General features: G+C 43.3%; 1 protein-coding gene across 1 annotated transcript in view; it reads left to right on the top strand.

Moving 5' to 3' along the window:
• The window catches only part of LOC309559020 (coronin-7-like), a 344,039-nt gene that overhangs the window by 52,739 nt on the left and 263,974 nt on the right, over positions 1-27,326 (top strand). Inside the window, exons 6-7 of the mRNA XM_082262130.1 lie at positions 870-946; positions 12,324-12,374. Of these exons, the coding sequence (XP_082118256.1) occupies positions 870-946; positions 12,324-12,374 (128 nt within the window). The remainder of the gene's footprint in view (positions 1-869; positions 947-12,323; positions 12,375-27,326) is intronic.

Genomic DNA, 27,326 nt, shown 5'->3' with positions numbered 1-27,326 from the left:
TTAGTTCCAGTGAAGGGAACTCTTAAGGTGTTATTGTCCAAAATCTCTTGGTATGCTTTCATGCTCCCAACTTTGTGGGAATAGTTTGGGGAAGGCCTCTTCCTGTTCCAACATGACTGCGCAGCAGTGCACACAGCAAGGTCCATAAAGACATGGATGAGCGAGTTTGGGTTGGAGGAACTTAACTGGCCTGCACAGAGTCCTGACCTCAACCCGATAGAACACCTTTGGAAAGAATTATATCTGAGATTGCGAGCCACACCTTCTCGTCCAACATCAGTGCCTGACCTCATAAATGCGCTTCTGGAAGAATGGTCAAACATTCCCATAGACACACTCCTAAACCTTGTGGACAGCCTTCCCAGAATAGTTGAAGCTGTTATAGCTGCAAAGCTGGGCCAACTCAATATTGAACCCTACAAACTAAGATTTGGATGCCATTAAAGTTTATGTGTGTGTAAAGGCAGGTGTCCCAATACTTTTGACAATATAGTGTATGTTGGGGTCTTTGAATCCTTTTGTTATGTTTTACTACTTGCGGCTGCGATTCCTGTTTTTCTACCGCAGTTTGTTTTTTTGTCACTTTGACGAAGTTAAAATGAATAAAATACATTGAAATGAAAAAAAAAAAAAAATGTATACTCTTTTCTTCTAACAGCAACAAAATACAATCAAGGGAAATTAAATGGGAAAATAAAACAAAATCAGCTCTAGTTTTTAACGATTGATGCAGCTCAGTGAAATGATCAATGTTCATGTTTTTATTGCTTATCCTATCACTTTTCTTGTTTGGGCAATGAAGTGCGTCTTTAACTCCTTAATGGAAGTGGAAGTGATCCTCATGTCTCCCTTTTACCTTCTGTTTTTAGCGTTGGATAATCACAGTGACCTTGTGCAGAGCATTTGCTGGAGTCAGGATGGTATACTGATAGGAACCACATCCAAGGTATGTACCCTGATTAAAGGAAATCTGTAGTCATTGGCATTGTAAAAAAAATACCAATAATAGTTTTTTTTTAATTTTTTTTCTGTTTATTACAAAGTAATATAGAGTTAAACCAGAGCGTAACCACAATACAAACATACAAAACAATGCAACAGCACTGGTAGTCAGTACAACTAAAATACATACGGTGTACAATTTCATCATAAAAGTGTGGTATTAATGAGCAAACACAGGCACATATTATTGAATCAGTAACCAGTCTCTAGCAAAGAGCAGTGTAAATTCATATGAAGCGTTTGCTCCCATGTAGAGCTTTTAGGTGCAGGAACTCCCCCCTTCTGAGTCACTTCTTGTCTCCGTCCCCTACCCACTTCTGAGCACCTTCTCTTGGCTCCACCCCCTTCCCACCTCCCAATTACCGCCCCCTTTAGAGAATACAGTACCAAGTATACGTAATTTAGATGGATAACAAGAAAAGCAGTAAAATAGATCCCCTGCAGTCAGCAGCAATAGACCCCCCCCCCCAGCAACAGTAGATTCCCCCCAGCAACAATGGACCTCCACAATAAATTATCATTCCAGCAACAAAATAGGCCTGGCAGCAACAACAGATCTCCCAGCAGCCATCATCAATAGACTCTCCAGCAGTCACCAACCGTAGACCCCCTCCTTCAAAAGTAGATCCAGCCCAGCAACAATTGACACCCCTAGAAATATAAGCCCCACTAGCAACAGTAGACCTCCCCAGCAACAATAGACCACCACAAAAATAGATCCCCCACCAGCAAAAATAGACCTTCCCAGCATCAATAGACCATCACAAAAAATGGATCCCCTCCAGCAAGAATAGATTCCCCAGCAGCCAGCATCAATAGACCCTCCAGCACACCACAACTCCCCTTGCCATTACATGCATTCAGTGCTGGAGGTGCTGGAACTGCGTTCCCCCACGTTCCTGCTGGAAAAAAAAGCCCTGCTCCCATGAGCAAAAAGACACTATCCCCATGGAAGCTAGATCACATATAAACAATAGGGTTCAGATGGTGTCAAGCGTGTGGGGTGGCAACCAGGGGAGGAGTACAAAGACAAGTGTGTTTTGCCTACAGTCAAGCATGGTGGTGGGAGTGTCATGGTCTGGGGCTGCATGAGTGCTGCCAACACTGGGGAGCTACAGTTCATTGAGGGAACCATGAATGCCAACATGTACTGTGACATACTGAAGCAGAGAATGATCCCCTCCCTTCGGAGACTGGGCCACAGGGCAGTATTACAACACGATAACGACCCCAAACACACCTCCAAGACGACCACTGCCTTGCTAAAGAAGCTGAGGGTAAAGGTGATGGATTGGCCAAGCATGTCTCCAGATCTAAACCCTATTGAGCATCTGTGAGGCATCCTCAAATGGAAGGTGGAAGAGTGCGAGGTCTCTAACATCCACCAGCTCTGTGATGTTGTCATGGAGGAGTGGAAGAGGACTCCAGTGGCAACCTGTAAAGCTCTGGTGGACTCCATGCCCAAGAGGGTTAAGGCAGTGCTGGAAAATAATGGTGGCCACACAAAATATTGAAACTTTGGGCTCAATTTGGACATTGTCACTTACGGGTGTACTCACTTTTGGTGCCAGCGGTTTAGACATTAATGGCTGTGTGTTGAGTTATTTTGAGGGGACAGCAAATTTACACTGTTATACAAGCTGTACACTCACTACTTTACATTGTAGCGAAGTGTCATTTCTTCATTGTTGTCACATGAAAAGATACAATAAAATATTTACAAAAATGTGAGGGGTGTACTCACTTTTGTGAGATACTGTGTGTGTGTGTGTGTATATGTGTATGTGTATTAGGGCTGCAACGAACGATTAATTTGTCTGTCGACTAATCTATCGATTATTTTTACGATTAGTCGACTAATCTAAAGATTATTTAAATTTTTTGTTTTTTTGCTTAATCTAGTGTTCTTTCTTTGATTAGTTAAATAATCCTTTGAATAACTTTACAAAAAATGATACGTACAACTTCTAATAAAATTAGAAGCTCTCTGCCTTCAGGTAATCTTTTGCTGTATTGGCCATTACTTTTGCACAGTGTTGAGCAGTGCTTTTGTTGGACAAGTTGGCTCCTTTAAAACTTGGTTACTTTTTAGGTATGTTTCCATATACAGTGTTTGACCAGTATTTTTTTGGTGTGTGTGTTACTTGTAAATGTAAAACATACCTAAAAACTAACATAGTTTTAAAGGAGCCAAGTCCAACAAAAAGCAAGCACCGCTCAACACTGTGCAAATTATAATGGCCAATACTGCGGAAAGATTACCTGAAGGCAGCCAACAGCCATCTTGTAGTTTAAAGAAGTCCAACAATACAACCCAAGAGAGTGCAACAGGTACAGGTTGGGGGCCTGTACCTATAATATAGCATTGCAATGGAGGAAGGTTAGCATATCGACATGCTCTGCAGTTAGGCTTGCTCTTTTTTTAGTCACAATGTTGCCAGCAACTGAGAAAAGCCTTTCAGATGGGGTTGATGTTGCAGGCACACACAAGTAACTCTTTGCCAGCATGGCCAAGATGGGAAACCTCCCTTCATTTTCCTTCCACCATTTCAGTGGATTGTCTTCCTTTGGAATGGCCTGCTCACTAAAGTACATGTGTATCTCATTCCTCACAACTTCACTGTGAATTTCTGGATCTTGGATGTGACCAGTGTCATCCTCACCATTACTGTGGTGTTCATCTGAATCTGAACCGAGCAAAGAGTCCAACATAGACACTTGCCTCTTTTCTGAAAGTTTCATGTCTGGACTCATTGCCCTGGCTGACTGAACCTGTTCCTCACATTGACGTTGATGTGTTTGCTCTTCCTCATATCTTCTTTTCTCTTCAAGAGCAATAGCTTGGACCTTGAGGTGAACTTTTAAACTATCCTCTGCTGCCAGGAATTTTAGCTTGCGGAATCTGGGGTCCAGGGCTGCTGCAATAAGACATATATTTTCTCCTCCGTCATCTCTGAATTTAGTTTCCCTCTCCCATCTTGTGGTCATCTCCTGTGCAGCAACATTTTGGAAAGCCTTGACTGCCGCTATCTCGCAAATTGTGCTCTGTATGGATTTCTGGAGGCCTTTTACCAAAGGAGGTAGAGCGGAACCAGTCACATAGGACTCTCCACTCAAGAAAACAGTAGCACACTCAAAAGGCTTCAAGACTTGTTCCACTTCCTCAAGTAAGCTCCACTGATCATGTTTTAAATCCAGGAAGCGCTTCCCTCATGGTGTGACATCAGGATCGGAAAGTGTTGCAGTGACAGGCCACCTCTGTTAAAGCAGGCGACTGATCATGTGTAAAGTACTGTTCCATCTTACGGATACATCATTTATTAGTGCATGATCAGGGGTACCCATTTGTTGTTGCTTTGCTTTAAGCTTTGTAGTGGCCAGCTCACTTTTTTTAAAATGTTCCACAAGGCACTTCGCAGCCCTCAGTGTCTTGCTGATCTGGGGATCCCTCAGGGCATGGTTGACAACTAACTGCAATGTATGACCAGCACACCTGAGAGATGCCAGGATGCTTTTCTTCCAAAATACGCAGAGCAGCGACAACATTTGAAGCATTATCATGAACAACTGCAATTACATTGGCCATGGATATCTCAAACTTCTCAGCTGCTTTTTCCACCCAGTTAGCAATGTTTTCAGCTGTGTGGCGATCTTCAAGTGGCATAGTGGTCAGATTGTAGGATGTAAGCTTCCAGTCTTCATTAATGAAGTGGCATGTGACACCCAAGTATGCCTCTGTGGCAATACTGGTCCATGCGTCTGTGGTGAGAGCCATTTTGGATTTGACATCTTTGATTGACGCTTTCAATCTTTCAAAATTCTCCTTATATTTCCTCTCCATCAGCTTCGTGAAATGGGACCTGGAGGGAAGTGTGTATCCTGGGTAAAATGTGCTGATCATCTCACGAAATCCTTGACCGTCTACAATAGAAAGAGGTCTCATATCTTTTACAATCATGTTGAGTATGCTATTGGTAAGTGTAATGGCCACTTGGGGTGTGCAAGCAGTGACATCCTTTTTATGAAAGTAGAAATCTTGTACACAGCTTTGCCTCTTCCTGAGGAAAAACAACAATAATAATAATTAATAATAATTAATAACATTACCAATTTACACATCTATGAATGCTCAGCCTCAACGCTAACAATATTAATTGTATTTTTTCTAGTAGAATTTTGAGATATCCATGGCCAATGTTGTAATTAATAATGCTGCAGACAGAGTGCAGTGACAGTCAAAATAGCTCTCAGGTGTGCTGGTGGTCATGGTCAGATCATTGCACTTGTTGTCAATCATGACCTGAGGGATCCACAAGACAGACACTGAGGGCTGCAAATGCAAAATGCCTTGTAGTCCATTTAAGAAAAGTGAGCTGGCCCGGCCTAAGCAATCATCAGCTAGCAATGCATTAATTAATATTGTTGAAATTAGTAGTACTAGTACTTACAAAGATGGCTCGTCCTTTGTGGTCAGTGCGCCAGGATGCTTTCTTCTGAGGTGCTCATGCATAGCAGTTGTGCTGCCGTGGTATGCTATTTCACTTTTGCAAAGGGAACAGAGGACCATTTTATTTGGCCTCTGCTGAAAGTATTCCCATACCCTTGATGACCGTGTTTGGGCTCTCGCTGTCTTTTGTACTGGTGGTGTGCTGCTGGAACTGCTGCTGGAAGCCTTTTGTACTCTGCTGCTGGACGTGGAACCGCTGCTGCTGCTGGCTTTTTCTCCCCCAGGATCAGATGTCGCCATTACCGCTGCTGTTCCGCTATTTTAATGCAACTCGCGTGAGATGCGTGTGACGTCACGTGCTGACGCGTCAACGCTTTTTACGCACGTCGACGATTTTTTGTAGTCGACTAAGTCGACGCGTCGTGGCAGCCCTAATGTGTGTGTGTGTATATATATATATATATATATATATATATATATATATATATATATATATATATATATATATATATATATATATATATATAGATCTAGATATATACAGTACAGACCAAAAGTTTGGACACACCTTCTCATTCAAAGAGTTTTGTTTATTTTCATGACTATGAAAATTGTAGAGTCACACTTCAAGAGGTAGTCACCTGAAATGGTCTTGAAGGAGTTCCCAGAGATGCTTAGCACTTGTTGGCCCTTTTGTCTTCACTCTGCGGTCCAGCTCACCCCAAACCATCTTGATTGGGTTCAGGTCCGGTGACTGTGGAGGCCAGATCATCTGGCGCAGCACCCTATCACTCTCCTTCTTGGTCAAATAGCCCTTACACAGCCTGGAGGTGTGTTTGGGGTCATTGTCCTGTTGAAAAATAAATGATGGTCCAACTAAACGCAAACCGGATGGAATGGCATGCCGCTGCAAGATGCTGTGGTAGCCATGCTGGTTCGGTATGCCTTCAATTTTGAATAAATCCCCAACAGTGTCACCAGCAAAGCACCATCACACCTCCTCCTCCATGCTTCACGGTGGGAACCAGGCATGTAGAGTCCATCCGTTCACCTTTTCTGCATCGCAGAAAGACACGGTGGTTGGAACCAAAGATCTCAAATTTGGACTCCTCAGACCAAAGCACAGATTTCCACTGGTCTAATGTCCATTCCTTGTGTTCTTTAGCCCAAACAAGTCTCTTCTGCTTGTTGCCTTTCTTTAGCAGTGGTTTCCTAGCAGATATTCTACCATGAAGGCCTGATTCACACAGTCTCCTCTTCACAGTTGTTCTAGAGATGTGTCTGCTTCTAGAACTCCGTGTGCCATTGACCTGGTCTCTAATCTGAGCTGCTGTTAGCCTGCGATTTCTGAGGCTGGTGACTCGGATGAACTTATCCTCCGCAGCAGAGGTGACTCTTGGTCTTCCTTTCCTGGGGCGGTCCGCATGTCAGCCAGTTTCTTTGTAGCGCTTGATGGTTTTTGTGACTGCACTTGGGGACACTTTCAAAGTTTTCCCAATTTTTCGGACTGACTGACCTTCATTTCTTAAAGTAATGATGGCCACTCGTTTTCCTGTACTTAGCGGCTTTTTTCTTGCCATAATAGAAATTCTAACAGTCTATTCAGTAGGACAATCAGCTGTGTATCCACCTGACTTCTACACAACACAACTGATGGTCCCAACCCCATTTATAAGGCAAGAAATCACACTTATTAAACCTGACAGGGCACACCTGTGAAGTGAAAACCATTTCAGGTGACTACTGACTGAAGTGTGACTCTACAATTTTCATAGTCATGAAAATAAAGAAAACTCTTTGAATGAGAAGGTGTGTCCAAACTTTTGGTCTGTATTGTGTATAGATAGATAGATAGATAGATAGATAGATAGAGATTATATACACACACAGGTGTTTTTCCTTTCCATTTCTGTTTCAATATTTTAGCTACAGCAAAATGTATTAATGCAGTTCATTTTACATTTTTTGTATGACAGGAATCCAGTTGGTTTTAAAAAAGAAAATGTAACTGTGCACTTGTATTTACAATATTAGGAATAATAATTTGCCAGTAGCTAGATCCGGAAGTGGAGAAAACCTTACTGTATAAGCAAACTGTCCATTATGGGGCTTGACATTACACTCTAATGCCCAGCAGGTGGCGCTTTTATTACATGTGATGTTGGTATCGCCACTGATGCTACTTGCAGATTTTTCTGCCCTGTTCAGGACTTATGCACCCTGGTACAGTCAAACGCGTATTTAAAGGACATTTATAAAAGCATATAAGTGCATGTAATGATTTTTCATTTACACTTCACACTTTACCTGCATTTAGGTGCGTTCATTTGTGTTCAGATAAAATTGAGTTCTGTGCATGCAGGATCCTATTTGAAATCTTAAATGCATGTATATGTGTCTAAACACAACAAAACGTGTAATCGCAGCTAAATGTGGCTAAACCTGAGTTAAAGCTGGAATATGTAAGGCCCCTTATGTATGGAGTTTTCTAGGTGCAGTGCATCCCTCTCTGCGTTCTGCGGCTTCCTGTTAAAGTGTATGGCAGGCTGCGGCTGGACAAAGCTAAAATCTGTACCGAGTGGTACCTATATTTGGGGTCCTGTGTGTTCTGAATCTTCCTGTTTGAACACATAGGGCCCTAAGTGTGAGTACATTCAGCGTTCAGCCCTGTCCAGCCCCAGCTTGTTATACACTTTTACAGGGTGCTGCAGCTGTCCCTCCCGGGCACACAAAATCTCCTGGAGGGATGCACTGCACCTAGATGGCCCCTTGTGCAAGGGGTCTAAATGCAGGAAAAAGTGATTTGGGAGGCATAAAAGTTGTTTTTATTTCCCAAACAACTTCTCCTGCATTCAGAAAAGCTAAACACAGTAGTGGCAATGTGAATGAGACCTAAAGAATGAGAAAACTTTCTGACGTTGCTGACTTCTCATTCTGCAATTCCTAGTTGCATGGTTGTTATGCTGACCCCCCGGCATCAATACTTTCAAATACTAACTCATTACTAACATAGATTATACAGTTTTCTTTTCATTCCACCTAGAGTAGAAGGAAAGAAATAGTTTGATTCCCCCATCAGTGTTGATGGTGAAATCCCTCCCCCAGCGCTATTGTATTCAGAATACAGTGGTCACTGCTAGTGGCTATATCGCATGGAAAAAAATCTGACATGCTGGTTGTACTGAAGTCGATCGATGGATCAACTTCAGTACAACCAGCTTGCCCATAGATGGATCAAATTTCTGCTAGTTCAGCAGGATTCGATCCATCATTAGCTGGCTTAAGGCCCCATCTTGTTTTTCTTTTCACCTTTAGCCATAAAGCAAGAAATGGGCAGTGGGTGACTATTATTTTTGTGTCATTTAAGCACTTTGGACTAACCTTGGGCTCACACTGTCACAACTTCAGTCGCGCGACTTGAAATATGACATCCCTGCGCGACCTCATCGCGGCTTGCATACGACTTCTTTAACAGAAGTCAATACAATTCGTATTGAAGTCGCACCAAAAGTAGTGCAGGAACCTTTTTCTAAGTCTGAGCAACTTGAGTCAAGTCACGGCAGTGTGAACTGCGGTTAATAGTTATTGTTGTCATTACTTATGATGTGAAAATGATACATGCTGTATATTGGCCTGTAATCTGCAGTGAAAGGTGCTGCTACAGTAATGACTTACCTTGAATTCTGCCCATCTTAAGATGTAGGCCCCTTTCACACGGGCTTTCTGATCAGGTCCGCATGTCAGTTTTTTTTTTCAGACAGACCTGATCGGATGCTTTATGCACCTCTATGGAGCAGCGGATGTCAGCAGTGACATCTCCGCAGACACCCGCTGCTGTCTGTGAAATTCAGATGGATGGAAACCCTACTTTCCATCCGTTTTTGGAGGATCGGATTGGATGAAAACGGACAGGCGGTCAGTTATCATCCGATCTCCCATACAGGAGAGCGGGGCTCTGACAGGTCTGTCTCTGCAAAGTTAGCGGAGACGGACCTGTCATCCACCACCTGCTCAGCGGGGATCGGCGGGTCGATCCCCACTAAGCAAATCAGAGTCCGTCGGGCGGAAAGCCCATGTGAAAGGACACAAAGCCATCTCCCGGAACTAAGCTTCCTTCTGTAAATCCGCTATCAAATGCCAGAACCTCCGTGGGCAGTAGAGGCTTCGGCATTTGCCAAATAAATGTCAGGTGTGGTGTTCAGTGCAGGAGGAGCAGGGCCTAGTCTTGATTTGAGAAGAAGGCTATGGCCAGTATTACAGCTTGGGTTTGATGGTCTCCACAGGGACACAGGTATAGTTTCATGACTATATAGCTACTTTATTTTGCAGTTTTTCTTTTTTTTTTTCATCTATCTGAAGTTTAGTGAAGTTTTCCTTTATTTAAATCCCCCCAGTCCCTTAAGGCCCTGTTCACACCTGAGCGTATTTCAGCTCGTAAAACGCTCATCTCTGAAGTCCCAACATGCCCAACAAGCAAAATCCCATTCATTTCAATGGTTCCTGTTCACATCTGAGGATTTTGTCACCTGAAGCAAAACGCCTGAAGCTCAAAAAAGTACATGAGCTTTTTTTTTTTGGCAGATTACAAGCGTTTTTGTTAGATGTCAATGCCTGCCTCCAAACACCTGCAAAAAACGCCTGAAAAAAACACCCCCCCCCCAAAAAAAAAACGCCTGAAAATGATACGCTCAGGTGTGAATGGAGCCTAAGTGCAGCCCACCTGGGATAATGTGTGAAAAAAAGAGAGCGCATCGGCATAGTGTACGATCTTCAGTAAAATGTTATTGTTGTTTTATAGTCACAAAAGAGTTTGGTATAAATGCATATCACAAATCATCAAAAAAAATCCAAAATATCTCTGACCAACAGGCGCCGCAGCGGAAGCACTGCCTCAGTACCGCCTCCTGGTTCACGGGTTTTGAGGAGACACACTCTTCATCAGAGCCCCACCTGGGATAATACTTTACCTTTCTCACCGATTCAGTGATCTTTCCTACAAAGACGTCTCGGCCAGCTCCTCTTGGGGTCCATGTGCGTGACAACCCTAATAATTCCTATGGGTAAGCTTTACTCTGATGGAGCTCTGAAGCACGCCATGAGTACAGCTTATCTATCGGAATGAATTTGGCGGTGGTGCAGGGGAATTCTTAAAGGACAGCTTCACCAATGTTAAAAAAACCTTGATGAGACTGTTTCTTTATAATCAATGAAGCGCACAGCAACTAATCAAATTTCAGTTGTTGCTACTAAAGAACCATAGGTGTGTGCAGCCTATTGCATTAGGGCGTGCACCCCAAAGCTCAAACACACATCACATTCTCTGCAGCCTCAGCTGCACTCAACAGTGAATGAATGGGAAGTGCTCTGTGCTGAGCTGCTTCCCGTTCATTCACAAACTGAAGCATAGTAAACACAGTTTACAGTGCTTCAGTTATAAATGAACACAATGAGTGAGTGTGTTCTGTGTGTTCGCTTGTGAATAACATATTGACTAGCCCCTTCCCCCACTCTCCATCCTGAAACATCCCCTGCAGCAGCTGAGGGGAGAGGCAAGAAGAGGAAAGAAGCCAGTGGCACCGGGGGCGGGGGGAGGGACGGACGGACCTGGTTTTAACGGGTACCTGGTTCCACTTCCGGGTAAGATTAGCAATCTACATGCACTCCTGTCTCCCGGCCTCTTCTTCTTGCCCCACTGCCTCCTGGGACACACACAGGTCCCAGAAGAAGGCAAGACCATTCTGAAAGCGCAGCGTGATTCGCGCATGCGCAGTAGAAAACTGGCTGTGAAGCCCAAAGGCTTCCCTGCCAGGTTCCCTTACTTACAATTCCAGAGCCTATTGATTGACGAATTGGCTCAGGATACCAACATCGCATGATCCCTAGACAGGTAAGTGTCCTTATATTAAAAATCAGCAGCTACAGTATTTGTAGCTGCTTACTTTGATTATTTTTTTGTCCAGACTGGAGCTCCTCTTTAACATAAACAATCCCTTATTGGTTGCTTGGGGCAATATGTTCATTTTTTTACTGGGTTGTACATAAATAAAGCCTGCAAACTCCTTTTATCAGCCTATTGTATGCTGGCCATACACTATACGAAAAATCAGCCGAAATTCGGTCATTCGGACAGTTTGTTTGTTTTTCGGCCAGTTAGTGGGTTCAAATCTGTAATTGGTTGTGACGTTTTTGAGCTGAAAAAACGGAGGACAAGTTTTAGAAATTTTCTGCCGAATGAATGATAAATTGAAAGGTTATTGTGTTTCTCGTCCAAACTGTTTGCACTAGGTATATGGGAAAAAAAGTGAACAAAAAAACGGATTAATTTATGTCCATTGAACGATTTATCGGTCATTACATGATGGCACGGTCGTTTGCTCTCACAGCCAAGTGTTCGTTTTTCAAAAATTTGTTTGATCGATTTTTCGTATAGTGTATGGGCAGCATTAGTCTAGTAAGGGTCCGCTAAAACGTCAGGTCTGGACCACTTATGCATGATGGCATGTGTGCATTTATTTTGCAACCATCTGACTCAGTAGCCATGTTTTTTTTACTTGATGTACATGTTCCAGATGCTGGACCAGCTTTCTATAGCTTGCTGATTTCAGTCGCTCATTAATTCATTCTGCATAGGATTTCATGGGTTATTGTTAAAGAAATTCTCCCAGGCCTGTGTTTTACCCGATTCCTGTCCTAAGGTTACCTATAGTGTGAGAGGCTGATACTGTTTATAGGGAAGAACTGGCTTTCTCGCATGAATTTCATTCGAAGTAGTCTGAGGTGTGCGTGCTATCATTATTTTATATATTGTAATATTTTGCTGTTTCCCCTCGAAGTCAGTTATTCCCCTTCATTATTTTCATTTTTCTTCTTACAGGACAAGAGACTGAGGATCTTTGATGTTCGTAAGAGCACAGGAGCCAGCCAGGTACTGACCCGAGACATGAAGGAGCTGTCAGATGATGTTACAATGATACGCAGGATGGGGGAGATCCGGGGTGTCAGGAGAACAGAGAGCTCAGAGACATGGACTGTACTGGGCATGTCCCATAGCAGATCTCATTGTACTGGGACTACAGACGTGTGATTACATGCTGCCACCTCCCTCAAAGAAATGTCACACATAGATAAGATTCACAATGCATGTCACAACAAGGGAGATTCATTCATGTAAGGACCGGCTGGTAGTCCCTGGCTGTCTCTTTTCTTTGTTATTTGATGCCCTTTTATAAATGTGTAATTGTGCATCACGCACTTTACTGTAAGTACAAGTCTGAGGTCTGGAAGACCTGAGATTTTCTGCTATTGAATGATAAATCATTCTGTAATTTATTTATTTTGGGCAGTTTTATAGTACCAGTATATTGCTCTGTATGTTAAAGGACAAATTAACTTTTAACAAAGTTGTCCTTTAAATGTCCTCCTCCTCTTCAAGGTGCAGCCACCTAGCAAATGCCTTATGTTCAGACCCACACTGTGTCCCAGAGCCACACTGTGCACCCTTTGAAGAAGTCTTGGCCACGTCAGGCTCCTATAGCTGTTCCTTCCTTTTGCTGGGTATTTGGGGGCCACCATAAGTGTGGACCAGCACAGAGAAGAACTGTAGTGGGGATGAAGGTACATATATCCTAGGTTGCTTCCACTCATAGGGGAAGAATGAATTTAAAGGTAAGGTTCAAATAAAGTTGTCCTTTTAAAGTACAGGTATACCCTTGTATGAAAGTACCTTGTACAGGCCCTCCCTCCCCCTTCCCTATCCTACTAAAAATCAGACCTCCTAAGCAGCATGATCCTGCTTTACGCTGCCCATCTCTCTGGTGGTCTGTACTTCTGTGGCCAGGTGTGACCCCAGGTTCTTTAGAGATGAATGGGAGAGCCACAATCCACAATGGGGTGCCAGGCAATGGGAAATATAGCCATGCTCTGTCTGTGGATACATTTTATGAATAATAGACAAGCAGGGCAAGGGGGAACTTTACAAGGTTTTATACAAAGGTCCACATGTGCTTTCAAAGGGAGGTATGGCCAAAGCTCCTCTGGCCATACTCGCCTGTGAGTAACAGGAGTGCACTTAGTTCCTGTGACCCGGATTCACACCGAGCCACTCCAGACTCTGCAGGGAGCCCGTTGATAGTGTCAAGTTCCACCCAGATGCCTGACTGGCAGCTTGTTCGGCCTCTCAACATGTTGCTGAGAGGCTGAGCCAGCCTCCCCCACCCCCTCCACAGTCTGGCAGGCCAGTGAGCGCTGGAGGGGCTGAGCAGAGAGCCAGTGACTGACAGTTCCACTCTGGGTGGACCTGATAACTGAGCAATTAGCGGTCTTTGATCATGCAGTTCTTGGGGTAGAGCCAGTTAGGGAGAGCGCTGCAGCAACTTAGGCGAGTATAAATATTTTTCTTTAAAGAGACCTCATCACCTACTCAAAACCTTGCAGGCAAAATGACAGAAAAATCAGAAAATTTAACAGCCTTCTTCCAGCGCTTTTCCTTTCCATATACCTTGCTCAAAAAAATTAAAGGAAAACTTTGAAAACGCATCAGATCTCAATGGGAAAAAATATCATGCTGGATATCTATATTGATATGGACTGGTTAATGTGTTGGGAACAAAAGAATGCCACATTGTTTGATGGAAATTAAAATTATCAACCTACAGAGGGCTGAATTCAAAGACACCCCGAAAATCAAAGTGAAAAAATGATGCAGCAGGCTAGTCCATTTTGCTGAAATTTAATTGCAGCGACTCAAAATGGTACTCAGTAGTTTGTATGGCCCCCACGTGCTTGTATGCATGCTTGACAACATCGGGGCATGCTCCTAATAAGACGACGGATGGTGTCCTGGGGTATTTCCTCCCAGGACTGGACCAGGGCATCGCTGAGCTCCTGAACAGACTGAGATGCAACCTGGCCACGCCGGATGGACCAAAACGTAATGTCCCAGAAGTGTTCTATTGGATTTAGGTCAGGCGAGCGTGGGGGCCATTCAGTGGTATCAATTCCTTCATCCTCCAGTAACTGGCTGCATACTCTCTCCACATGAGGCTGGGCATTGTCATGCACCAGGAGGAACCTAGGACCCACTTGCACCACCGTAGGGTCTGACAATGGGTTCAAGGATTTCATCCTGATACCTAATGGCAGTCGGGTGCCATTGTCTAGCCTGTAGAGGTCTGTGCGTCCCTCCATGGATATGCCTCCCCAGACCATCACTGACCCACCACCAAACCAGTCATGCTGAACGATGTTACAGGCAGCATAATGTTCCCCACGGCTTCTACAGACCCTTTCACGTCTTTTGCATGTGCTCAGGGTAAACCTGCTCTCATCTGTGAAAAGCACACGGCACCAGTGGTGGACCTGCAAATTTCCGGTGTTCAATGGCAAATGCTAATTAAGCTTCACGGTTCTGGGCAGTGAGCACAGGGCCCAGTAGAGGACATCAGGCCCTCAGGCCACCCTTATGAAGTCTGTTTCTAATTGTTTGGTCAGAGACATTCACACCAGTGGCCGGCTGGAGGTCATTTTGTAGGGCGCTGGCAGTGCTCATCCTGTTCCTCCTTGCACAAAGGAGCAGGTACCGGTCCTGCTGATGGGTTAAGGACCTTCTACGGCCCTGTCCAGATTTCCTAGAGTAACTGCGTGCCTCCTGGAATCTGCTCCATGCTCTTTAGACCACCTGGCAATGGTACGTTTTGATATGCCATCCTGGAGGATTTGGACTACCTGTGCAACCTCTATAGGGTCCAGGTTTTGCCTCATGCTACCAGTAGTGACACTGACCCTAGTCAAATGCAAAACTAGGGAAAAACCGTCAGAAAAGATGAGTAGGGAAAAAAATGTCTGTGGCCTGCACCTGTAAAAACATTCCTGTTTTGGAGTTGGTTTCATTGTTGCCCATCTAGTGAACCTGTTGTTAATTTCATTAACACCAAAGCAGCTGAAACTGATTAACAGCTCCCTCTGCTACTTAACTGACCATATCAATATCCCAGTAGTGTATTTGACTTGATGCTATACTCTGATTAAAAAGTGTTCCTTTAATTTTTTTGAGCAGTGTAGTATTTTTCTCTTCGCTTTTATTGTGCCTTTACAATTGCTAGAAATTTTCACTACTGCAAAAGCAGCCAGTTACATAAGACATCTACCCCTCCCTCCTTTCACATAATAGCCCTCTTTTCCTCTGGTAGAGACTAATTACTCTGTGGTGCCCCAGCTCCTTCGTCCCTCCTCTCACCTCCCCACATAACCTTTTATGTAGCTGCTGAGGGCGAATTGATAGGGAATACCATGAAGCAGCCATTTGCAACCAGGGTTCTACAGAACCCTAAGGGTTTCTTGAGCTGTGGCCTATTTGACCTTCCGTTTTAATGATGCCTAGTTCAGGGACCAACTCCACTATCCACAGTAAGCTGCAGGACACTAATGATCCTGTTAGCTGTTTGTGAAGCCCCGTACACACGAGTAGAAATTTGGCCGGGAAATTTCGTCCGACGACCGATCTGCCGATTTTCGGCTTGTTAGTTTGGTGCTTCCAACAACCGACTCCGACTTTTCGGCCGAAAAAATCCTGGTGTGCAGGCTATAAAATTTTGTCGACTGTCAAAACACGTCCGATTTTCGTCTCATTAGTACAGATTTCGATGGGGAAAAATCTTTTGAGCAAGACTGGGCATGCTCAGAGATGAAAGAACACAAAGAAAGCAATCCAACACATGACATCACTTCTGAAGTAGAATTCTGTCTTGCAGGAAAATTTGTGTGCAGTCTAGAGCACATTCCAACCTACAGACACCACTCTGGACAAAAGACGGACGACCGGTCGGCGGAAATTCATTGCCCATGTACGAGGCTTAAGGGTGGCATTTTTTTCCACTGCTCACCCATGTAAAGGTCATTTTCCCACTGACTCCCAATAAATTGGTTTTAGCATGGGGTTCCTGAGACCTAAATATTATTTCAATGGTTCCTCTGAATTAGGAAGGTGTAAAAAGGCTGCTCTAGAGTGAAACTGCTAGGGGCTGCTGACATGTCCACGATGGCAACACCCAGGAGCAGTCTTAGGCCTTTTGGGTTTTTCCACAAGAGAAGCTTTTTAGGTGAATACCATGGCTAAAATATGTGAAATGCGAATAAAACTGTATGGGAAGAGTTTTCTTGAAATAAATGCTCTGGCGAATGGGTCTCTTTAAAGAATAAGTGCACCTTTGTTATAAATCTAAAACAAAAGCTATTGTATGTCTTCTTATACCAGCCCTAACATGAACCACTAAAGGAATGCTCAAGATTCTTTTTTTATGGTAATATCCTGAATGCACAGATATGTGTGCCACAAATGACGTAATCTGGGGATAAAAGTACAGTTGAACAATTTATTTGATTTCAATCTACAGCTGAACGGTAGAGGCAATGTTCTTGCTCTTAGCTATGTGTCTCTACACAGTTTCTATGATTTGACCTTCTGAAAGTCTAGACCAGGGGTCTTCAAACTATGGCCCTTCAGTTGTTCAGGAACTACAATTCCCATCATGCCTAGTCATGTCTGTGAATGTCAGAGTTTTACAATGCCTCATGGGACGTGTAGTTCCGCAACAGCTGGAGGGCCGTAGTTTGAGGATCTCAGGTCTATACCTTTTTATGGGGCAAAGCAAGCTCCCATGTGACATCACACAAATGCTGAGATTTGGAGGCTTAGGGGGATGTCCATGTGTGCCTTATACCTCAACGTACCAGTTTCTCTTGACTCCATTGGCAGATCCAAGTGGTACGAGAGCCCAGTAAAGGCAGGCAGGTTCCAGTGCTATGCAGTGTGATTGTTGCTTTGCCTATGGCTGGAAAAGTCTAGTAGGAAAAGGAGAAATGTGAATGTTTATATTTGCAGTTTTTCTTAATTTGTCTTGACTTGATAAGATGAATTTTTTATTTCCAATAATTTTTATTATTTTTCAAAGACATGTAAAAAAATTACCAACACTCATATAAACATAGCTGTGGATATGGTTACCATAGCAGCGCAAAAGTATTTTTCCAATCTGAAACTGATGTATAACAATATAAAGTACACATTAAGTACCTCCACAACACAATACAAAGAAACAAAATTCGGAGTATGTCATCTTGTGCTGATCCCTGGCCAGAGGGCCTTCTAAATTTCAGTGCAAACAAAAACATTTATCTCCAGATAGGAAAAGGTAAAAAAAAGACAAAAGAAGAGGAAAAGGAAAAGTGATTTGCAACCACACCATGCTACCAAAGATGTTAAAGAGCCAAAAGGGCACTAGGTGGATAAGAGGCATTTGTAAAAATCCATATTTTTTAAAGTCAATAAACCCGCCACAGTAAAATCAGGCTGTAAATGCAGTAAAGCATGCTTGTTATACTCATTGTGGAACCTAAGGGGTTAATCCTCTGCATTGTATAAAAAAGGCTGTTTGATCCTGTCTTCACCGATCCTCCTCTTCTTCCACAGTCCCCAATCCATCTCCTGATAGTACAGAGCCTTGGGGACAAGCTGCACATGCTCAGTTTGGTGTGTATTGCTAGAGTTTTTTTTTTCCTTGGGACAGTGCATGTGATCAACACAGAGCCAATCAGCACTGTCCAGACAGAGGGTCAGGGGTCATGCAGCCTCATAGGACAGTCGGGAGAATGAAAACACCTACAAGCTTTAACCAGTGCTCTGCTGGACACTGATAGAAGTAACAAGACTGCTATATACTGCTGATGAGAAAAGTTTTTTAGCAGTTTATATTTACTAAAATTTTGCATTTCCATGTTTTGCGTACTGTCGGAGGCCAGATATAGTGAATGCAGGGTGCTGTGTTTAGCAACACTTTTAAGGGTACATAATACCTTTTTCATTTGAGTGGGCACTGGTATGCTGGATCACATACTGTACTATATTCTCTTTATGAGGCTTCAAAGGCAAGATCAGCTGACGCTCATTAGCTCTCATACCACCATGCTATTGAATATCCCTTTGTCTCTTTGCTTATAAAAATCCCACTGGATTTTTATTAGTTTGGAATATAACTTACATTTTATTGTCTGATTTAAATGCCACCTGTACATGTTAGATAACTTGTAGTATTGTATCATGCGTTTGCACTATGTGAGTACTTGTGGAGCTGAATTGATACATTTATACTGAGGATTTGATACCAAGTTACAGGTTTAGTACAAGTTTAGTTAGAAGCACCATATAAGTTTTGGTTTTTATGAGTTTTATCAGTGATCAGTTCATTTCTACTGCTGCTAAAGGTTAGTACAAACACTGCCTGAGGATTTATATCTGCTTTTAGTCAGTACCATTTGGAGGATTTGAGTTTTTTTCAGTACAGTTGCTGCCATAATTGTATGTGCTTATCACTTTTAATCGCCTCTTTGACTACATTGAATAAAATAAATCAATATCGCTGCGCCAAAGTGACTCAAATCATAAATCAATCAAAATAAATCAATAACAGTGATAACATTAATTTGAATCCTACAAATAAATAAAAAAAATGTAGATGAATGACACTGTGAACTAAATATTCACAATATAAATATACAAAAGTACAAATGCAAAATAGAAAGTGCGAGTGCAAAAATGAACAAAAAGTGCAATTGCAAAAAAATCTGAAAAAAGTCCCAAACTCAATCCTAGACGAGGAGAGGGTACTCCAAATATCCCAATCAATTGTCCAGGGAAATAATAGTGAGATTGTTCTCCACACCACTCCAAAATAGTGCTCTCAGTGACTGGTGCTGAAATAGCAGCTCATACAGAGTCATACAAGCATTGGAAATAATGAATGGACTGCCTGTCTTTTCCACTTCACATCTCCAACCAACCTCCCCTGAGCCAGCTTTCAGGGTGCGATGACACTTTGTCCCCGCTGACAAAGTCACATGACGCAACGCGTACGGGGGAGGAGCCTACTCGTTGGACTTCAGACCCAGGAAGGTTTTGCCTTGTATACGATATCAGCTGTTTGCAGCCCACACTGTCTGAAGTGCCTGCTCATGTAAGTGCTATAATTGTGGTTTTTTTAATAAATATTTAAAACTGAGAGCATTCGATTCCTCTCCCTTTCGTTTGCCTGAGTGTCATCGCACCCTGAAAGCTGGCTCAGGGGAAGTTGGTTGGAGAGGTGAAGTGGAAAAAGACAGGCAGTCCATTCATTATTTCCAATGCTTGTATGACTCTGTATGAGTCTATCCCTGAGGTGAGCTGCTATTTCAGCACCAGTCACTGAGAGCACTATTTTGGAGTGGTGTGGAGCACGATCTCACTCTTACTTCCCTGGACAATTGATTGGGATATTTGGAGTACCCTCTACACGTCTAGGATTGAGTTTGGGACTTTTTTCAGATTATTTTGCAATTGCACTTTTTGTTCCTTTTTGCACTCGCACTTTCTATTTTGCATTTGCACTTTTTTATATTTATATTGTGAATATTTAGTTCACAGTGTCCTTCATCTACATTTTTTGATTTATTTGTATGTTTCACATTAATGTTATCACTGTTATTGATTTGTTTTGATTGATTTATGATATGAGTCACTTTGGCGCAGCAATATTGATTTATTTTATATTCTCTGGTGTAATGTGTTAACACTGATTGCTTGCAGCCTTGAATATAAATTTTGGTTTTGATCATTGTGGTTTGCGCTGATTACTACACGTTTTTCTTGTTAACCACTTGCCGACTGCCTAACGACTATTTACGTCCGCAGTCAGCCCCTCACAGGCAAAGTGACGTAGGTCTACATCGCTAGCCTGTGAGGCTCTAGGGAGTGAGCGCGTGCTGCCGGAGGCGCGCTCCCGCTCGCTCACGGACCCCCCCCCCCCCCCCCGCGCGCGTGAGCGGCGGAAATAGGGTCACTCGCGATCGTCGGTTACACCGGGAAAAAAGGCAGGCGGCTAATGTAAACACAGTCGCCTGTCAATCACCCTTGTGTAACAGCAGAGATCATACGGTCCTGCTATGTAGGACCGTAGATCTCTGCTGTTTTATCACTAGCCACATCCAATCAAAGTTAGAAGCATGCCCCTAGGGACACACTTAACCCCGCCTTCTTTAATAAAGTTAACCCCTTCCTTGCCAGTGTCATTTTTACAGTAACAGTGCATATGCATAGCACTGATTACTGTAGTAATGTCACTGGTAACCCCAAAAGTGTTAAAAATGTCAGTCAAGGGTCCGATCTGTCCGCCGCAATGTCGCAGTCCCGCAAAAAAATCGCAGATCGCCGCCATTACTCGTTAAAAAAAAAAAAAAAAACAATAAAGATGACAATCTTTCCCTTAGTTAGTAAACGCAATAACTTTTGCGCAAACCAATCAAAATACACTTTTTGCAATTTTTTTTTTTACCAAACATATGTAGCAGAAAAAAAAAAATTGGCCTAAAATGTTAAAAAATTTTGATTTTTACATTTTTTTGGGGAATTTCATATAAAAAAATGTGAAAAATATTGTTATTTTGCAAAATTGTCGCTCTCTTTTTGTTTATAACGCATAATCAAAAAATCGCACTGTTAGACAAAGTCAATTTGGTTTGTTGCAATCTATCTGGTAAGTGAGCTGTAAATTTTTTTTTTTGACATGTGTCGCCCTTCCATGTGCTTCTTGCTGCAAAGGCCAGTTATATGGTGGGGCAGTTGCCATTTGTTTGTACTGTTGGTAATTGGTGAGGGGACGCTCTGGATACTTTCACTGCCATTGTGCTATTCCTGGTTGTCCAGTGTGTCCCTGTACCTTTTTAAGGAGGGATGGACTCCCTCCAGGCATACCTGTCCTTAATCTATCCATTATTATATACAGTATCTCACAAAAGTAAGTACACCCCTCACATTTTTATAAATATTTTATTATGTCTTTTCATGTGACAACTCTGAAGAAATTACACTTTGCTACAATGTAAAGTAGTGAGTGTACAGCTTGTATAACAGTGTAAATTTTCTGTTCCTTCAAAATAACACACAACCATTAATGTCTAAACTGCTGGCAAAAAAAGTGAGTACACCCCTAAGTGAAAATGTCCAAATTGGGCCCAAAATGCAATATTTTGTGTGGCCACCATTATTTCCCAGCCCTGCCTTAACCCTCTTGGGCATGGAGTTCACCAGAGCTTCACAGATTGCCACTGGAGTCCTCTTCTACTCCTCCATGATGACATCATGGAGCTGGTGGATGTTGGAGACCTTGCGCTCCTCCAACTGTCATTTGAGGATGCCCCACAGAAGCTCAATAGGGTTTAGGTCTGGAGACATGCTTGTCCACTCCATCTCCTTTACCCTCAGCTTCTTTAGCAAGGCAGTGGTTGTCTTGGAGGTGGGTTTGGGGTCATTATCATGTTGGAATACTGCCCTGCGGCCCAGTCTCCGAAGGGAGGGGATCATGCTCTGTTTCAGTATGTCACAGTAAATGTTGGCATTCAATGAACTGTAGCTCCCCAGTGGTGGCAGCACTCATGCAGCCCCAGACCATGACACTCCCACCACCATGCTTGACTGTAGGCAAGACACACTTGTCTTTGTACTCAACATCTGGTTGCTGCCCCACACGCTTGACACCATCTGAACCAAATAGGTTTATCTTGGTCTAATCAGACCACAGGACAGGGTTCCAGTAATCCATGTCCTTAGTCTGCTTGTCTTTAACAAACTGTTTGTGGGCTTTCTTGTGCATCATCTTTAGAAGAGGCTTCCGTCTGGGACGACAGCCATGTAGACCAGTTTGATGCAGTGTGCGGCGTATGGTCTGAGCACTGACAGACTGACCCCCCCTTCAACCTCTGCAGCAATGCTGGCAGCACTCATATGTCTATTTCCCAAAGACAACCTCTGGATATGACGCTGAGCATGTGCACTCAACTCCTTTGGTCGACCATGGCGAGGCCTGTTCTGAATTAAACCTGTCCTATTAAACCACTGTACAGTCTTGGCCACCGTGCCACAGCTTAGTTTCAGGGTCTTGGCAATCTTCTTATAGCCTAGGCCATCTTTATGTAGAGCAACAAATTTTTTTTTTTTTCAGATCCTCAGAGAGTTCTTTGCTATGAGGTGCCATGTTAAACTTCCAGTGACCGGTATGAGAAAGTGAGAGCGATAACACCAAATGTAACACACCTGCTCCCCATTCACACCTGAGACCTTGTAACACTAATGAGTCACATGACACCAGGGAGGGAAAATGGCTTATTAGGCCCAATTTGGACATTTCCACTTAGGGGTGTACTCACTTTTATTGCCAGCGGTTTAGACACCAATGGCTGTGTGTTGAGTTATTTTGAGGGGACAGAAAATGTACACTGTTATACAAGCTGTACACTCACTACTTTACATTGTAGCAAAGTGACATTTCTTCAGTGTTGTCACATGAAAAGAAATAATAAAATATTTACAAAAATGTGAGGGGTGTACTCACTTTTGTGAGATACTGTATGTGCTCCAACTCTGGACACTCTCAAAATTGTAGAGTTAGGACTGCAGTACACTGGCTGCAGCTTATGCATGTGCCTGCTAATGTGTGCAAACGAAACCCCTTGGTTGTAACGTGAACTGTTAGACAAGATCAATTAGGTTTGCTGCAGGCTGGCTGATAAATGAGCTGGGAACTTTAGTTTTTTTGTTTTTTGACATGTGTCGCCCTTCTATGTACTCCTTGCTGCAAACGCCAGTTCTAGTTTGGGGTGGTTGCTATTTGATTGTACTAGTGGTGTCGGCATAACCTGTCCTAAGTGACTCATGCAGATGTAGAGGAAAAAAAGAGCAGATAGGAATCACGGTAGGTGCTTTGGATTGAGACAAGGACACACTCTAAAGGAATATGCTTTATTCCTTTTTAATTTCAGAGGTTTACAACCACTTTAAATTGTTACTAAACCCAGGATCCTGCATTCACTATATCTGGTGGTCTCTCACAGTACAGAACATGGAAATGCAATTATTTTAGTAAATGTAAACTGCTAAATACCTTTTTCTTATCAGCAGCATATAGCAGTCTTGTTACTTCTATCAGTGTCTGGTTAAAGCATGCAGGAGGAGTTTTCATTCTGCTCTGATTGTCCTATGAGGCAGCAGGACCCCTGACCCTCTGTCAGGACAGTGCTGATTGGCCCTGTGCTGATCGCATGCAGTCTCTGTGGCAGAAGGGGAGGATCAGAGAAGACAGGATCAAATAGCCTTTTTTACACAATGCAGAGGATTAACCCCTTAGGTTCCACAGTGCGTATAACAAGCATGCTTTACTGCATATACAGACTGATCTTACTGTTGTGAGTTTAGTGACACTTTATGGGTTAAAGCGTAACTGTAATCTCTTTAACTTTCTTTTTCTTTAGGTGAGTAGGGATGGAATTGCGTTATGCTGAGACATATATTTTTCTGTGCGGTGAGACAAATTAAGTAGAATTGCATGAAGTTGTAGCAGGGCATGAGACAGTTTAAAGCACTCCTTGACAAATGCTCTCTTAAAATGTGAAGCCAGTCGTATTTTACCTTTTGTGCTTCCTTTCTAAAAGTTTCCATTTAGTGGCTGAGTGTTCATTTCATAAGAGTTTGATGTTACAACATATGGAATTGATATAGCGCACACCTACAGCCCCCCTCTGGCTCCCCCTCTAACACATATTCATCACCCCCCTTTGTCTGCGATATTACTAGTCATGCGCTGCCCGTGAATCACTCAGCATCCCTGCAATACACACATTGGAAATAGATTATTCTATCACCTGCCCCCACCGTCGCTCTCTAGGTCAGCGGATGAGGACAGGTTGGGCTGGGCGCCACGCGGTCTGCCTGTTCCTGTGTATGTTGGCAGAGCTTCTAGTGCCACATGTGGCAGGATTAAATTGGGCAGCCTCATCTATGTGTGTGTGTGCGCGCCGAGAGTGTGTGGGTGAATTGGCCACAGAAAGCTCTTCCAGATGTTGCAGGGCGGTTCAGTATCCTTCAGCACTCTGGGCGGATGGGAGGGAGGAGGAGAGACATTCTTTCCTTTAGCATCATTAAATTCCTGCTAACCTCTCTCTCTCTCCCCTCTTGTCCAAATACTCTCAATTTCCTCCGTCTTGACGGAACAGTCTGCAGCAGGTCTGGATGACTTGGGCAGATGGAGAAGGGGCTTTTTTGGGGAAGGTGTTATTTGACCTTCTGGTACAAAGCAGAAATTAAAGGGGTTTTCCATCTTTAGTTCTCCAGTGATCAAATGCCGTTATTTTGTCTACAATGTCCTCTTCGGAGGGTTGAGCCACTCTGAACTTTGGGAGCAGCTTTGAGATTACCAGTGTTTGGAGCTGCTTTGCTTCTTCGAATCCACCATCGGAAACCCACTGAAAAGCAGTCTCTTCAAGTATAGCAAGAGGAAAGTTTGGCGTTTAAATAATACCATTTATTGGATAAATGAAAGAAACACTGTCACCTTTCCTGGGAAGAGCAAAGTATCCATGTCTAGGGTTTTTCCCCTCCGACCCCCTTATATTTACCTTGCCTGTGGTGATGTCGGTATCAGGCCAATATCCCCCCAGACATTATCCCCTGGGACATTATCCCCCGGGACATTATCCCCCGGGACATTATCCCCCGGGACATTATCCCCCGGGACATTATCCCCCGGGACATTATCCCCCGGGACAAATTCCCCCCCGGGACAATATCCCCCCGGGACAATATCCCCCCGGGACAATATCCCCCCGGGACAACATCCCCCGGGCAATATCACCCGGCACAATATCCCCCCGGAAAACATCCCCCTGGACATAGGGTTAGGGTTGGGGTTAGAGGGTTAGGGTTAGAGGGGGGATATTGTCTAGGGGGATATTGTCCAGTGAGGATATTGTCCGGGGGATGTTGTCCAGGGGGGGTTATGTCCAGGGGGGATGTTTCCCGGGGGATATTGTCCTAGAATCGGTGACGCCGCCATCATTTTGGCCTAGCAATTGGCTGTTGGGCTTCAGCTTTGTCACAGGGGAGCAAAACAGATTATCCCCATTACCCAGAAGTACGGCGAGGGAGTACAAGCAAGATATAAGAGTATCGGTGGGGTCTTTTGCAGAGACACTGTCATTTGGCCCTCCATTTGGGATTGTGATGATGTTTTAAGCTCTTGAAATCCCTATTGTATTAACCCAAGGGAAGAAACCTAACGGCTAATTAAAGCATTTGCATCTTTAATAACCCAAGTTAGCCAATAAAATGAAAGGCCAAATTAGGCAAATTGTTGATTGACAAGCTACCAGACTCTATTACATGTATAGGAAGCAAATTGGTTGATTATATCATTTTGACAGTTGATTTGTAGACCAAAGCAGGGTGAGATTCAAAGTTAGGACTTGAAATACACCACTGAGTCCAAACAGATCAAGCTTTTTTTTCTAAAAACATAACCTTTATTACAAAGTATACCCTTAAAAAGTCAAACATACAGTATGACCATTGTAAAAGTTGGAACAATGTTGATTACAATAAAAGTGGGTTACTCTCATTGCTGTCACATGTCTTTTGATAGGTCTACACATTTTGCGGGATCCCCCTGCTTCATCAGGACCAATAGTAACTGTTTTAGGAAAAAAGATTGCACAGAGTACAGTAAAGAGAACTCTGTACAATGTAAAGGGGCGATAAAATTGCAATGGCAATGCTGCTTATGTTGTACTGTCACAGATGTGATATGCTGTTTATTTGACCCTGAGGGAGGCAGTTCCCTGAGGACACCATCATCTTCTGAGTGTATTTGACTCTGATATCACCATCTTATACCATAGAACTATCCAGAATTTGTGACCTTGCTTGGTCACAGTACCCCACAGGGAGCGTATTTGGGGTCTTATGGAACCGGAAATCCTTCCCATGGACCAATGGGCGCATATTTAGACATATATATACCTCTGCTGTCATTTTATCAACCCTTTATATTGTACAGGGTATTACATAGTTACATAGTAGTTGAGGTTGAATAAAAACAATAGTCCATCCAGTTCTACCTGTGTAGGTGTGTGTGGACGTAATAATTTCCCATACCCCTGAATGTTTTGACCTTTTAGATGTACATCCAAGAGTGTTTTAAAAGTAGCCATACTCCCCGTAGGTACTACCATTTGTGGTAGAGAGTTCCACAATTTTGTAGCCCTTACTATAAAAAAAACCCCCTGCGTAGCCTGAGGTAAAATTGCTTCTCCTCTAATCGCATTGTATGGCCTCGTGACCTCTTGCATTCGTTGCGACTGAGCAGTTTTTTTTCTATGCTGAGATCACCGTTGAGGTATTTGTAAACCGCTGTCATGTCCCCTCTCGGGCGTCTCTTTTCCAGGGAGAATATATCAAGCGCTTGAAAGCGCTCTTCATAATTAAGGTCCTCCAGTCCCCTAATTAGTTTAGTTGCCCTTCTCTGGACTCTCTCCTGCTCCAGCACATCCCTTCTGAGGACTGGCGACCAGAACTGGACAGACTGGTATTGTATTATAGCACCCATTGCTGCCTGAAAACCCCCCACAATGACTGTCTGATAGGATGCAGTCACTGTACAGCCGATAACTTTCCAACCTTTTTAAAATTTCTTGCTGAATCGGCCAAAACTTGGCTTGTGTAAAAGGTGCTTTAGTCTAAGTTGGTGTGACCACTGTCATTGCTTTTGGTCATGTTATTTTTACTTTGACTTTTGTTGAGCTTGGTAGTACTTGCAGTGCCAACCACCGTTCCAGTGCTAACCACATGTCCAAGAGGACACCCAACTGCTTTTATGGTGTTGCTCTGACACGGTTTCTTCAATAGTGAGAATCATTTTGCAGTGCTTTGCTTACATGGGTTGAATTCCGAACAAATTTTCTTTTGAAAATCCGATAGTTTGTGCGTTTTGTGATCCCATGATGCCACCATTTATTTGAGTATTCG

Source organism: Pelophylax lessonae (genome assembly GCF_965119305.1).
Source record: "Pelophylax lessonae genome assembly, chromosome: 6".
NCBI lineage: Eukaryota > Metazoa > Chordata > Amphibia > Anura > Ranidae > Pelophylax > Pelophylax lessonae.
This window is presented reverse-complemented; position numbering and strand designations above follow the sequence as displayed.